Source organism: Nycticebus coucang, chromosome 9 (assembly GCF_027406575.1).
Source record: "Nycticebus coucang isolate mNycCou1 chromosome 9, mNycCou1.pri, whole genome shotgun sequence".
In the NCBI taxonomy this organism is placed as follows: Eukaryota; Metazoa; Chordata; class Mammalia; order Primates; family Lorisidae; genus Nycticebus; species Nycticebus coucang.
Genome location: NC_069788.1, coordinates 123,711,876 through 123,726,570, shown reverse-complemented (window position 1 = coordinate 123,726,570; position 14,695 = coordinate 123,711,876). Strand labels below are relative to the sequence as shown.

At 40.4% G+C, this 14,695-nt stretch overlaps 1 protein-coding gene across 4 annotated transcripts in view; it reads right to left on the bottom strand.

Annotated features, from left to right (window-relative positions):
* FBXO34 (F-box protein 34) overlaps window positions 1-14,695 on the bottom strand; it is a 110,373-nt gene that overhangs the window by 53,377 nt on the left and 42,301 nt on the right. The window contains exon 2 of one of the 4 annotated variants that reach the window (XM_053601999.1): window positions 7,508-7,657. The exons of 2 other annotated variants lie outside the window; for them this stretch is intronic. In XM_053601999.1, coding sequence (XP_053457974.1) covers window positions 7,508-7,586 — 79 coding nt within the window. In that variant the 5' untranslated portion in view covers window positions 7,587-7,657. Of the gene's footprint in view, window positions 1-7,507; window positions 7,658-14,695 lie in introns of those variants that run through there. One more of the 4 variants, XM_053602004.1, reaches the window with a different exon arrangement.

Below are 14,695 nucleotides of genomic sequence, written 5' to 3'. Positions count from 1 at the left end.
TAAATTATGACTTTGCAATTAAGTCAACATAGTCTTATGCATAGATAGTATTTAGTATGGTGGAGGGAACTGAGGTATAAAGTTCAGATCTTGGAGAAAAACCCACTATTGAGCCAATTCAATAAAAAATTTTATAATGAAACAATTTTACTACTAACTTTTAAGAACTCATTTTTGAAATAATCTTTTTCAGTTGCAATTTTAATGCACTAAATTGGAATTTATATTTTAGGTTAGTCAGTTGCTAAGTACAACAGCAATCTATTGCTCAAACTAAACTGAAAGGGGAGTTAAAAGGGGGGTGTTTTCTCAGACTACTTTTTATTATAGAAGAGCTCCAAATAATTAAAAAGTGTTTCTTGGGTAGGTCCCTGCCCTAACTTACTAAAACAGGAATATATTATGATCATTTCCACCAAGAACAAAGTAGGTAAAAATCACAAATCTTTAGTTTTTTTTAAAAAACAACTGGTCTCACAGAACTCCAAATCTATAAATAGTGTAATACAGTGAACTATTTATTTATGGCGACTTTAGGCAGAAATCACTCCCCAGCAGTTGAGGTCTCAGAATGAGGCAAGAAGGTTTAGCACTTGCCAAAAGCACCGCAAAGGCAAAACAGGCGTTAATCTTACATCCCAAAATGGCATTCCAAAAATACTGCCCAAAGCATGCTAGCTTTTTTCTCCCCTTCATTCTAAAAAATAGAATTCCCCTCCTTTGTGTAGGAAAATATGGTCACATATAATGAAAACATAATGTTGTAAACCTTTCTAAACTATATATTTACAGCAGTGCTTTTCAACCTTTTTTTAATCTCACAGCACAATTCAACCTGTAGTTAAACTTCTGTGGCACACTTTAATTGTGGTGATCAAAAAAAAAAGAGTGAAAAAGAAAAATATATATACATACTGTTTTGAACTCTTGAAAATAATTTAATTAATGATCTTTAAAAATGTTCATGGCACACCTAAGATCCTTTCGCAACACAGCAATTGCTGCAGCCCACTGGTTGAAAATCACAGATTTAGGCTTCGCGTTCATAGCACAGTGGTTACGGTGCCAGCCACATACACTGAGGCTGGTGGGTTCAAACCCGGCCCGGGCCAGCTCAACAACAATGATAACTGCAACAAAAAACAGCCAGGCATTGTAGCGGGCGCCTGTAGTCCCAGCTATTTGGGAGGCTGAGGCAAGAGAATCGCTTACGCCCAAGAGTTTGAGGTTGCTGTGAGCTGTGACACCATCGCACTCTACCCAGGGCGACACAGTGAGACTTTGTCTCAGAAAAAAAAGAAAGAAAGAAAAGAAAACCTCAGATTTAGAGGGAAGCACTTATTTTAAAAATAAAATGAGACAATATAGTTCAAAAACTTCAATCTGTTTTATATATGTGGAACTTACTTTAAAAAGCCAAAAGAAAAAAACAGCTTAATTCAACTCAACACAGAATAATTCATTTTTTCATTAAATAATTTTTTTTTTTTTTTGAGACAGAGTCTTACTTTGTCACCCTCAGTAGAGTGCTATGACGTTATAGCTCACAGCAACCTCAAGACTCTTGGGCTCAAGTGATTCTCTTGCCTCAGCCTCCCAAGTAGCTAGGACTACTGGCACTTGCTACAACATCTGGCTATTTTTAGAGACAGGATCTTGCTCTTGCTCAGGCTGGTCTCAAAACAGTGAGCTCAGGCAATCCACCGGCCTCAGCCTCCCAGAGTGCTAGGATTACAGGTGTGAGCCACTGTGCCCGACAATAAATCATTTTTCAATAAATAAATCATTCATTTCAAATCCTCAAGTGACCTCTCCACTTTCAAGTGTAGGACCTCTGCTATTTTCTTTTGTGGGAGCTACAATGTGGAGTGTAGTTGCTTTTGTTTTGCAACTAAATGACTACTATGAATCAAAAAAACAAAAATCACAGGAAAACATTTAAAATTATTAAAACTCACATTAAAAGTGGCAGGTGGGGATGGGAGAAATGAAAAAATGAAATACAGAAGAATTCATTAAAGTCTTCATTATTAAGGAATTCATTAAAATTCTACTCCCCAAAAGTGATATTTAGAATTAGGTATACTTAGCACTTCAATTAATATTTTCTTATATTTTTCTTTTTTAGACAGTCTCATTTTGTTGCCCTTGGTAGAGTGCCGTGGCGTCATAGCTCACAGCAAACCCAAACTCTTGGGCTCAAGCAATCCTCTTGCCTCAGCCTCCCAAGTAGCTGTGACTACAGGCACCCAGTATAACACTCGGCTCTTTTTACAGACAGGGTCCTACTGTTGCTCAGGCTGGTCTTGAAATCCTGATCTCAGGCGATCCACACACCAAAGCCTCCAGGAGTGCTAGAATTACTGGCATGAGCTATTGCAGCCAGCCTCATTAGGATGGTTAGAATCAAAAAGACAAATATTGGCAAAGATGTGGAGAAACTGAAACCCTCAGGTACTGCTGGTGGGAATATAAATGTGCAGCAGCTTTGGAAAAGCAGGCTGGCAGTTCCTCAAGAGGTTAAAAGCCCAGATTTACCATATGACCCAGCAATCCCACTTCTAGGTATATATCCTCAAGAGAAATGACAACATATGTCCACATACAAAAGCTCATACATAAATGTTCACAGCAGCATTATTTTATAATATCCCCAAAGTGAAAAGAACCCAATGTCCATCCGCTGGTGAAACGATAAACACGTTCTGGTATATACACATGATGGAATAGTATATGCCCATAAAAAGTACTAACAATGCTACAACACAAACGGACTTTGAAAACATTATGCCAAGTGAAAGAAACCAGACACAGAAAACCACTTATTGTATGGATCCATTTATATGAAATGTCAAGAACAGACAAAACTTATAGAGACAGAAAGCAGATTCAGTGGTTGCCTAGGACTAGAGGCAATGGGGAAGGAGTGAGTGCTAATGAGCACAGCCCTTTTTTATCTTCATGACAGCAAGTGGTATTGCTCTCCCTGAGCCCACATTCTGTATGTGACCATAGTGAGAGCACACCACTCTGCCAGTACATGGAACTGTGTGCTTCCAACATGTGAACTGTGTGGTACATGAATTGCATTTCTTTTTCTTTTTTTCTTTTTGACACAGAGTCTTGCTCCAGCGCACTAAGTTCAGTGCGGTGGCATCATAGCTCACAGCAATCTCAAACTCTTGGGTTCAAAGCCATCTTCTTGCCTCAGTCTCCCGAGTAGCTGGGACTACAGGTGTGCACCACACCAGGCAAGTTTTTCTATTTTTAGTAGAGACGGGGTCTCACTCTAGCTCAGGGTGATCTGGAATTCCTGAGCTCAAGCTCAGGAATCCAGCCACCTCAGCCTCCCAGAGTGCTAGGATTACAGGTGTGAGCCACCACACCTGACCTGAATTGTATTTCAATAAAAGCTATTATTAAAAAATAGTAGTAGCTATGTTTATAAAGCACTGCAAAGTACAGAGTATTAAGGAAACAAACAACCACAACCTAACCCTACTCTAGGAAATCAGAGTAGGGTTAAGGGAATGCCTGGAAGCACGAAGCATTTTAAAGCATGCCGGTTCGTGGCCTAATCTGGATAGCCACTTTTAAATAGGAGAATTCAAGAATTGCTGGAGTCAAGTGACAAGGGAGAAGAGACAGGAATACCACAAGTTATATTTACTGACCCTTCACCTATGTGCCAGGCACTGCTGCCTACTGTTAAGTCTTGAATAGATCAGTGCACTTAATCCTAATAACTTCTTAATGTTTGGATGGTTATTCCCATTTTACAAATGACATTCCACCACCCATTCTTTCCTGGAAATTGGTTATCAATTATAATAGATATAGTTTTATATATTCAATTCTATATAGTAATCAAATACATTATATATTTAAACACAAGTTTCTTTGGTGGAGCACCAGATGAAGTACTTGTTTCATAGTACAACTGTTGCTCAGTGTATGTGGAGAACTGGATGTTTACATATCCAAAATCCACTCACACTCAAGTGCTACAGGTGGGCCCTATAGATCCCAAAGATACGAAGTTATCCCTCTGAATACATGGCTTTTGCATCCCCTGAATACTGTTGTTTTCAATCAGCTTGGTTGAAATAAATCTGCAAAGCAGACCTGTGCAGTTAAACTCATTTGTTTAAGAGTCAACTGTACTTTACTTCACCTTTAAACTCTAGAATCACACTCAGGACATTCTGAGAATTTAAGATTTTCTGAAAGAAATAATCCATCTCTTAACTTAGATGGTGTTTATTCATTATGTAATTAAAATTATCATTATTTTTGCCTGTATGTATGTGTGTGTACAGTCTTTGCCAGTACACTGCAATGTGCTTAGAACTTATTAGTATTTGTGCCTCAGAGTGGACCTCAGCTTGCTTTGGTTTCTAACTTGATTATCTAGGTGGATGGGTAATGCCTTACCAAGCCTAGGAAAGAGTGCACATCACAATCGAGATTAGTAACAGGCAGCTGGATCTATGGACCTGGTCCTCAGAAGAACTGGACCAAAGAGATAAATGTGAAAGTCTGGGCACAACGCATGATATAACTCAACCCACACTAACAGACCATGTAAGAAGCACATGGCACAGAAGCATTGTATATCAGGTTTCAACTTTTAGAAAGCATCAAAACACAGATGACAAGGTCCCCTCTCCAGAGTGTGATTCTGTAGGTCTAAGTGAGCCTGATAATTTTCATTTCTAACAAGTTCCCAGGTGAAGCTGATGTTGCTGGTATGGGGAACCATTCTTGGGAGAACCAATGGCCTCTAGGTCCTAGAGCAAAGACCTACAGCACTCCAATTAGTTAGCAGGTAAGGAACTTTCAAAGGACACCAAGGTGCCTAGAATAAGGTAGGAGAAAGACTACTTCAATTAAATGATTTTTTCCAAACTCACTGGATTAGTCCTGCTAATCCAATGAAAATTTGTGACTCCTTAAACTCACTAAAATCTACTTGCAGAAAGCATGTATTGAGTACCATATGCCAGGTATATCTGAACCCTCGCCCCTTCCTGTCCGTTGGCTTCTGAAATGCCACTCACTCCCTTAATGCTGGATTCTTTTCTTTTTTCTGAGACAAAGTCTCACTATGTCGCCCCCAGTAGAGTGCCATGCCATTATAGCTCACAGCAACCTCAAACTCTTGGGCTTAAGCGATTCTCTTGCCTAAGCCTCTCAAGTAGGTGGGACTACAGGCACCCACCACAATGCCTGGCTAAATTTTTAAATACTCGGGTCTCCTTTCTCTTCTTGTTCTGCTTCCTTCTCCTACCCCTCAAGCATTTCAAGGTTCCCCAGGATTCTGGGTCCTCCCTTCATCATATAAGCTCTCTTAGGGCAATCTCAACTAATCTGAGTAACTAGTAACTCTGAGTACTGTCTGGCTGTCAGTAATTCCTCCACCCTCATCTTTAGCGTGGACCACTGCCACTGAGCTCCAGATCCTATTTCCAACAGCCACAAGCAACCAGTTGTTACACGCCGTGCCACTTTCCATGTTTTCTCTTCAAACAGTACAACCTCTCATCCAGAGTCCCAAGCCAGAAATCTGAGGCTGTCCTTAACTTAGCTACATATTAGAACCTTATGGGGAGATTAAAAAAAAAAAACAGAGAGCTTGGTGTGTATCACACTTTATGGGGGCAAGACACGATTGCAAGAGGGACTTTACCTAACAATTGCAATCAATGTAACCTGGCTTATTGTACCCTCAATGAATCCCCAACAATAAAAAAAAAAAAAAAAAACAGAGAGGACTAACACCTCAGTTGTAAGTCTGATGATATGACAACAATAATCATGTCTGTCCTGTGCATATAAAGTGCTTAGCAAAATGCTACAAGCACTCAACAAATAGGAGCTATCTTTATAAACAGCTAATTGTGAGTTATTTTCTGAAGTTTCCGATTAGAATCAACTTCCTTAAGCTATTTCATTAATAAAATGAAAAACAAAAATAACTTTATAAATCCCTTCAAAGTAAACTTACACAAGTTAGAAATGGGGAAAAAACAGACCATAACACATTCAAACAAGCTAATAGGAGAGACAGAATATGTTACTTAAGAGTGTTTCCAAAAAGGCTCAGCAGCCGTACATATCACAGTGGTTATGGCGCCAGCCACGTACACCAAGGCTGGCGGGTTCAAACCTGGCCCAGGCCAGCTAAAGAACAATGACAACTGCAACAAAAAATAGCTAGGCGTTGTGGTGGGCACCTATAGTCCTAGCTACTGGGAGGCTGAGGCAAAAGAATTGCTTAAGCCCAGGAGTTTGAGTTTGCTGTGAGCTGTGATGCCACAGCACTCTATCAAGGGCAATATGGTGAGACTGTCTCAAAAAAAAAAAGCATCTTTACAAATAATACATTCAATTCTGTAATGCTATCAAAGCATCCTTGCATCTCTCCTCTTGGGTATTATTTTGTATTTTGAATGGCTTTTATTTTTTTTTTTGTTTTTTGAGACAGAGTCACATTCCGTGGCCCAGGCCTGGAGTCAGCCTACCTCACAGCAACCTCAAATTCCTGGGCTCAAGTGATCCTCTTACCTTAGCCTTCCGAGTAGCTGGGACTTCCAGCGCCTGACACAACACGTGGCTAGTTTTCTATTTTTTGTAGAGACAGGATTGCTCAGACGGGTCTCAAACTCTTGAGCTCAAGTGATCCTTCTGCCTTAGCCTCCCAGAGTGTTGAGATTACCGATGTGACCACTGCACCTGGCCTATCTGGGGTATTTTCAGAAGAGGCTGATAAAGTTTTAAAACAGTCACTATCTTCCAGGTATATTGCTTTGTGCCCTATGCCCAAATAGCCTTTTTCTTGAAAAGATGTGCAGGGATGGGCAAATAGTCAGTGAGTTTATTTAAGGCTGCTGAGTCCTCCCCATTTTCACTCAAGATGGCAAGTTTCTAACAACTTTAGAACAGGAAAACCTGGACTACATCCCAAGACCAAAAGAATAAAAGCTTCAAAAAATTCAAATTGGAATAAAGTTAGAATATGGCTTCTTTGCCATACCTGAACAAACTAGTGATATATTTGTGTTACACATGTATTAGAATTAAGCTATATATTTTTAAAATACAAAATATGTATGAAAATACCACTAGATTAAGAACACACTAATATACTATCCTCCTCCCACCCCCCAAAAAACCTTGACTGCCCAGTAAATGGAGAGCGAGAGCGTGTAGACGTTGTTAGCTCATCTGCAATCCACAGTGTCCACAGTGTGGTCAGAGGCGTGGGGGTGACCGCGAGCACAGGCGCCTATGCCCTGCTGAAGAACCTTGCTGGTTGTGTAAAGTAGCCACATTTCCAGATAGGAGGGAAACACAGACAAAAGCTATTAACAGCATAATATGCAGGGTGAGGAGTAAAGAAAAAATTGAAATTTAAAAGCCATTTTCCAGTTTTATATTTCTAAATTTGGAGAAACCTTTAATCTTCACTTTTTAAAAATAAATATGTATATAGTATAAAGTTTACCTATTTCCAATGTGGTGTGGGTCCTCTGTAATAACCTATGTCCTAACAGTCTGAAATTATCCAATGCCATGGAATTCATTCCACCAGCAAAGACCACTCAACGTCAGAGAACTTCACCAAAGGATTAACATGCTTTTCAGACCATAAAACCTAAAGGCAAAAAGAGAACATTTATTTAATACTGTCATGGGATTAGACCCTCATAAACCCAGGGGGTACATGGGTACATGGAGTATATCGCAAGTGTTCTTCAGCAGACTGCCAAACCAGGCAACACAACCACTTTTCCTCAAAACCCACCTGGATTCCCAGCAGGGAAAGGGACAATGAGAATTTCACAAACAACAAAGCAAAAATTTCATAATTCAATCCACATATTTACTATTGTAAGTGGATCTTCAAACACATTCCTCAAATTTAAGGAACTGAGAATTGTTGGGGGGGGTCTCCTCTGTCACACCCAAGTGTGATATTCTATTATATCAGAACACCCAGGCCTCTGTAGGTACCTTCTACTCCAGGCAATAAAATATACCATGTCCTTGACTGTTTCTTATACTTCACTCTCTTCCAATAAGCTCAAAAAAACCCTAGCTCAAAAAGAAAATCCCCCTTCACTCACTTGGAGAAATGCCATATAACAAGAGACGCAGAATAGCAAAGGCTTTCCAGTGCATCTAGAGACTAGTCATTCTATCAGCCCCACAGGGTCCACAGTAACCAAAGAGAACTGAAATCCATACTCCAGTCACTGCCCTTGCACCTGGACTCTCTTTTCTCAGGGCACATTTCTTCTCAAACATAACATAGTCCTGGTAAACATGGATTCCTTGCCCTACATGCTGGCAACACTTGTCTGAACTTGCTGAATTCATGATGCCTTTCTCTCTCTTTCACAAAAGTGATTATTTTGATTGAGAGTGGGTAGGTGGGAAGTGAGAGGAGGAAGAAGAAAATTAGAGTTTTTTGGTTTTTTTTTTTTTTTAAATCATGTTCCTATGGCTTTGAACTTCCCAGAAACTTTACAACTATCTAAGTAGTTAAGGGAACAGACCAAGGGATGACCCTGTGAGGGTCACACAATGTGAAGACAGCCACCTGCCTCAGAAGAAACCAATCCTGGAGTCACCTTGATCTCTAATCTTAGATTTCTAAACTCCAGAACTGTTGAGAAAATAAATCCCCATTGTTTAAAAAAAAAAAAAGAAAGAAAGAAAAACCAGAAAAGGATCCAAATTCTTCTGTTCCCCCCCCCCCCCCGCAAAAAAATAGCCCCGCGTTGTGGTGGACGCCTACAGTCCCAGCCACTGGGGAGGTTGAGACAAGAGAATGGCTTGAGCCCAAGAGTTTGAGATTGCTGTGAGCTATGACGCCATAGCACCTACTGAGGGCAACAAAGTGAGACTCTGTCTCAAAAAAAAAAAAAGAAAGAAAATAAAGTTTGCAATACTAGATACTGCATAATGTTAACAAAAATGATTCTTTTTATGTCTCCATTAGCAGAGCTGCTTCTCCTTCCTTGTTCATTACATGAAAAGGAGTTTGCTGCAGGACCACAGTTCTATAATCAACTATCATCCCAACGTACAAGTTCTGCTTTACCAAAAAGAAAAAAAGGACACATCTTAAATGGTGACGAACATCATGTGATTTCATAGTGTTTAAATTGAATTCTAAATGTATAAGAATCACCTTTATATATTCAGATTTTTTTGGGGGGGGGGAGAGAGTCTCATTTTGTCGCCCTGGGTAGAGTGCCGTGGAATCACAGCTCACAGCAACCTCAAATTCTTGGGCTTAAGCAACTCTCTTGCCTCAGCCTCCTGAGTAGCTGGGACTACAGGCACCCACCACAGCACCTGGCTTTTTTTGTTGTTGTTTTTTTGAGACAGAATCTCACTTTATCACCCTCAGTAGAGTGTCATGGCATCACAGCTCACAGCAACCTCCAGCTCTTGGACTTAGGTAATTCTCTTGCCTCAGCCTCCCAAGTAGCTGGGACTACAGGTGCCCGCCACAACGCCCAGCTATTTTTCTGTTGCAGTTTGGCCGGGGCCGGGCTCGAACCTGCCACCCTCGGTATATGGGGCTGGCACCCTACTTACTGAGCCACTGGCACCGCCCAGCACCCAGCTACTTTTAGACAGGGGGGTCTCGTTCTTGCTCAATCTGGTCTCAAACTCGTGAGCTCAGGCAATCCACCCACCTCAGCATCCCAGAGTTCCAGGATTACAGTTGTGAGTCACTGTGCCCGGCCTTTATATATTGAGAATTATTAAGAGCCATTTATTCCACCAAGGTGTCCAACCTGTGGCCCATAGGCCCATGCAGATTATGAGGCCTCTGTTGCTTATCTATGGTGTCAGATACTGCAAAAATTATGCACAAGCCTTTTTACGGGCTTGTCAGCTTTCATCTGTGTATTTAATGTATGGCCCAAGACAACTCTCATTCTCCCAATGTGCAGCAGAAAAAAGGGTACACCCCTGTATCCAACACAATAATTACCTCTGGGAAAGATACGTAAGGTACAAGGTGAAAAAATGACTTTTCAATATATGGTCTTTGAAGCATTTCACATTGTTACTGTATGTATATATTATATACTCTAAAACTGAGTACACCTCTAGGTTCAGTTACCTATTTACAGGAAATACAGAAGATATAAGAACTTGTTGAAGTAAGATACAGAAACGTAAACATTAAACTCTAGACTGAAAAACTCCAGGACAAAAAAACCTTATTTCATTAACAAAAAAAACAGGGAGATAAAAGAGATATGTAGTGCAGTGGAATCTATATATTGAAAAGGACTTAATGTCATTACCAACCAACTACAAAGTAGAGACCATATACAAATCCTAGTTCAAACCATTACCCAAAAAACCTACAACACTGAGACAAACGGAAATTTGAACACTGGATATTTGGTATTAATATCATCCTTAAGGAATGAAGGATTGACAGTAATATTGTAGCTAAATATATACAATATTCACTTTTGATTTTTAAGAGATTGGGTCTCACACTGTTGCCCAGTCTGGTCTCGAATCCCCAGCTTCAAGCAATCCTCCCATCCTTAGCCTCCCAAACTTCTGGGATTAATAGGCATAAGCCACTGTGCCCACAGTCCTTACTGCTTAAAGATCTCCTAGACTGCAAATGAAATAATATGTGCTCTGGGATTTGCTTGAAAATAATTCAGAGGAGGAAGTAGAGGGCATGCCCATTAAACAAAATTGGGCATGACTTGATGATTTCCCCTCTCACAAGAGGAACTGCTGAAGTTGGGTGACCAGTAAATGAGGGCTTCTTATATGGATTCCTCCTACTTTGTGTTAACGTCTCTAACAAATTAGCAAGTTGAGCGTTTATAAGATACAAAAATATGTTGTGTGAACTAACAAAAATCGGTAACTTAAAAGTGATACCACAAACCTGAATGTATCTGGGGTTTAGAAAACAAGGAACGCTGATGGTATTAACACTCAGATTGGTCTGAGGCATCAGATTAATCTATCAGTTGTTAGGTGAGATAACTGTGGTTGGGAAGGAATATCTTTTTTAGACACATACTGATATAATTAGAGTAAAGTAAGATGACATCTAGAATTTGCTTTAAATTTTGTTAAAGATGCCCTGCCCTCACCTAAATTAAAAAAAATAAAGAAATAAAGAAATATGGCCAATGGTGCAGGTTAAAGGTAAATGATACAAATACAAGGACTTACTGACTCTACGTTATATTTCCATTTTAAAGGTTTAATATTAGGTTATTAAAGGTGAAATGTCCGATTCCACACTGTATATCAAATCAGCAAATTGTACCCCATAATTGTACACAGTTATGATTTAATCAAATAAATAGAGTACACAGATTGGAGCAGGAGAGTAAAGGGCATCAGAAGGGGATTAACTAGATAAAAGGGAGATATTATCTTTAAGAAACTAGAAAATTTAAGGAGGTTATAAAAGCAAATAATACAAGAAAAAAACTATAACTGAACTGTAAACTCCGGCATGGGGGAGGTAAAAGCACCCTGTTTTACCCTCAGTAAGCTACTTTTTTCCCACCCCCAACACATGATTCAGATAGGGCTGACCCCACAATCACATGAGCTGGGTCTAGCTGTTCTGGTCTATTCTCTCATCCTTGGCCTGGTGGCTTGTTCAAAGATAAACACACAGCCTAAAGCCAGCACTGGTGCAGGGAGGGCTAAAGAGGAGGATCTTAAAAACAAAGCTAAAAGGAAGAAAGCAGACTGACGTACCAAGAGACCAATTTCTCCAAAGGAAGGTCTCAGTGCATTGCTCCAAGCCTACTATCAGTCTGGAAACCAATTTCCGTTTCCACTTAAGTTATGACTTTCTTGATTTTTTTGATTTTCTAACACTTGCAAGGATCCCTATCTAAAACAACTCCTCTTGCCCCAACAGTGGCTCATGCCTGTAGTCCCTATAATCTATTTGGGAGGCTGAGGCAGGAGGATTGTTTGAGGTCAGGAATTTGTGGCTAGCCTGGGCAGCATAGCAAGACTCCATCTCTGTAGGTAAAAAGTTCTCTCTCACATACACACACATATAAATATACATACATACATGTAAGTAGTAGAAAAAATTTTAAGTAAAAAAAAAAAACAAAAAAAAAGTACCAAGCTAGCCGGGCGTTGTGGTGGGCACCTGTAGTCCCAGCTACTCGTGAGGCTGAGGCAAGAAAATCACTTAAGCCCAAGAGTTTGAGGTTGCTGTGAGCTGTGACACCATGGGGGTGTCACAACAACAGCAACAACAGAAAGGTGACACGAGGGGGACACAGTGAGACTCTGTTTCAAAAAAAAACAAAAACCAACCTTCTCTTACAAAGGGACAGTCAAAAGATATCATCTATAGTTCATGAAATAAAAATAAATATATATAGTATTACTAGGTGACCAGAGAGCCAAAAATGATATAACTGTACAAAAAGTTAAAGATTGAAGTAATGGTATTGGAAACGAATTCTTTACAAGTCTGTTTTGCAAAAAAGGCAATGACTACTGTTTTGGATTATATTTTCAAGGATGTTCATGAAGCAAACAGCCTTAGAAGATGGAGAATAGACTCACACCAAGACATACATCAGGAAATTTCAAACAACTAAGACAATTCTATAATTATCTCAGACTTGCAATCACTCAAAATCTGACCTCAGTATGTATCCTCTCAAACAAGGCGATAAACCAAGAAAGAAGAAGTAAGCCACACACTGCATAGCTACATCTCAGTCAGTGATGGACCAGACACACTGCAGTGGCCCATAAATTCATAATAAATCTGAAAAATTCCTATCTCTAGTGACATTCCAATGTCTCTATGTTTGGAAACATTGATGCCATTACATTACAACAGCCTAGAGTACCACACCACACAGCCTAGGTGTGTGCACCATCTAGGTTTGTGCAGGCACATTCTGGTTTTGGCACAATGACAAAGTCATTGGACGAAGCATGTCTCAGACCTATCCCTGCTGTGACGCACAGCTGTATATGGGAAACAGGAGCATAAGGGAGGCAAGTCACAGGATGTGAGCTGAGCAGCAGCTCTAAATAGAGTACACACAAATTGTGGTATACCCTGGAATACTATGTAGCCACTAAAAAGAATGGAGACTTTACAGCCTTTATGCTTACCTGGATGGAATGGGAACACATTCTTTTTTGTAAAGTATCTCAAGAATGGAAAATAAAGTATCCAATGTACCCAATACTATTATGAAACCAATATATCATCACCTACACATTCATATGAATGATAAAACACAACTATAGTCCAGAAAGGAGGAGGCAAGAGGAGGAAGAGAAACAACAACAACAACAGAAAGGTCAGCCAGGCACCATGGCATGTGTGCACCTGTAGTTCAACTCCAACTACTCAAGAGGCTAAGGCAGGAGGATCCCTTGAACCGAGGAGTTTAGGCTACAGTGAGGTAGGCTGACACCACTGCACTGTGGGCCCTGGTGACAGGGTGAGACCCTATCTCAAAAAAAAAAAAAGAAAGAAAAGAAAAAGGGGGGAGAATCAAAAAGAGAAACAATTGAAGTGTCTCCCCTTGAGAGAAAACTGAGGTAAGGAAAGGTGAAGTGAGGGAACAACTGCTTTCATCATAAGTCCTTATGAACCGCTACTCTTTGTATTTTTTCCCCAGTAAGAACATGTATCTGAAAAATAAGGCTGTACTGGCTAGTTGGGGGTAGAGGAAGGATATACAAGAAAAACCCTTTTCTAGTATTTTCACCCAAAGTGGATAAAAGCATCAAGAAAAAGTATTTACATATGGTTTTCTCATCACAGTTTTAGAAGGGAAAGACCCTCTCATCAATAGTCTTCTCAAGCCAGAAAACAGTCTCAATATACATACATCTTGGCTGGGCACACTGGCTCACCCCTGTAATCCCAGCACTCTGGCAGCCTGAGGTTGGAGGATCACTTGAGCTGTGGAGATGGAGATCAGCCTGAGCAAGAGTGAGACTCCATCTCTACTAGAAATAGAAACATTAGCTGGGGTTGGTGGCTCACGCCTGTAATCCTAGCACTACAGGAACCAGAGGCTGGTGGATCACTTGAGTTCAGGAGTTTGACCAGCCTGAGCAACAGCAAGACCTTGTCTCTATTAAAAATAGAAAAACTAGAGAGGCGGAACAAGATGGCAGCCGAGTAACAGCTACCTTGCATCTGGGCACCGTGAGTCTGGGGAGATAGGACTCCGGGCATCTCTGGCTGGTGGGATCTGCCTAGCATCACCCCTGAGAGGATACGGGGAGTCAGCGAGAGACTTCTGGACCCCAAGAGGAGGACTAAAACAGTGGAAAACCAGCAAGTGCTCGAGTGTGTTCAATCCGTCTAAACCCGCCGCAACTTCCACAGGCACGAGAACTTAAAGAGCAAGAGGAAGTGAAAGGAAAATTAGGGCAAGGAAACAGATAAAAGAAATCACTCATGAGGAAGAATCAGCAGAAAACTCCAGGCAACATGAAGAACCAGTCCAGAACAACCCCGCCAAGGGACCATGAGGTAACTACTGCAGAGGATTCCACCTATACAGAAATGTTAGGAATGACAGAAAGGGAATTTAGAATACACATGTTGAAAACAATGAAACAAATGATGGAAACAATGAAGGAAACTGCTAATAAAGTGCAAAATAACCAA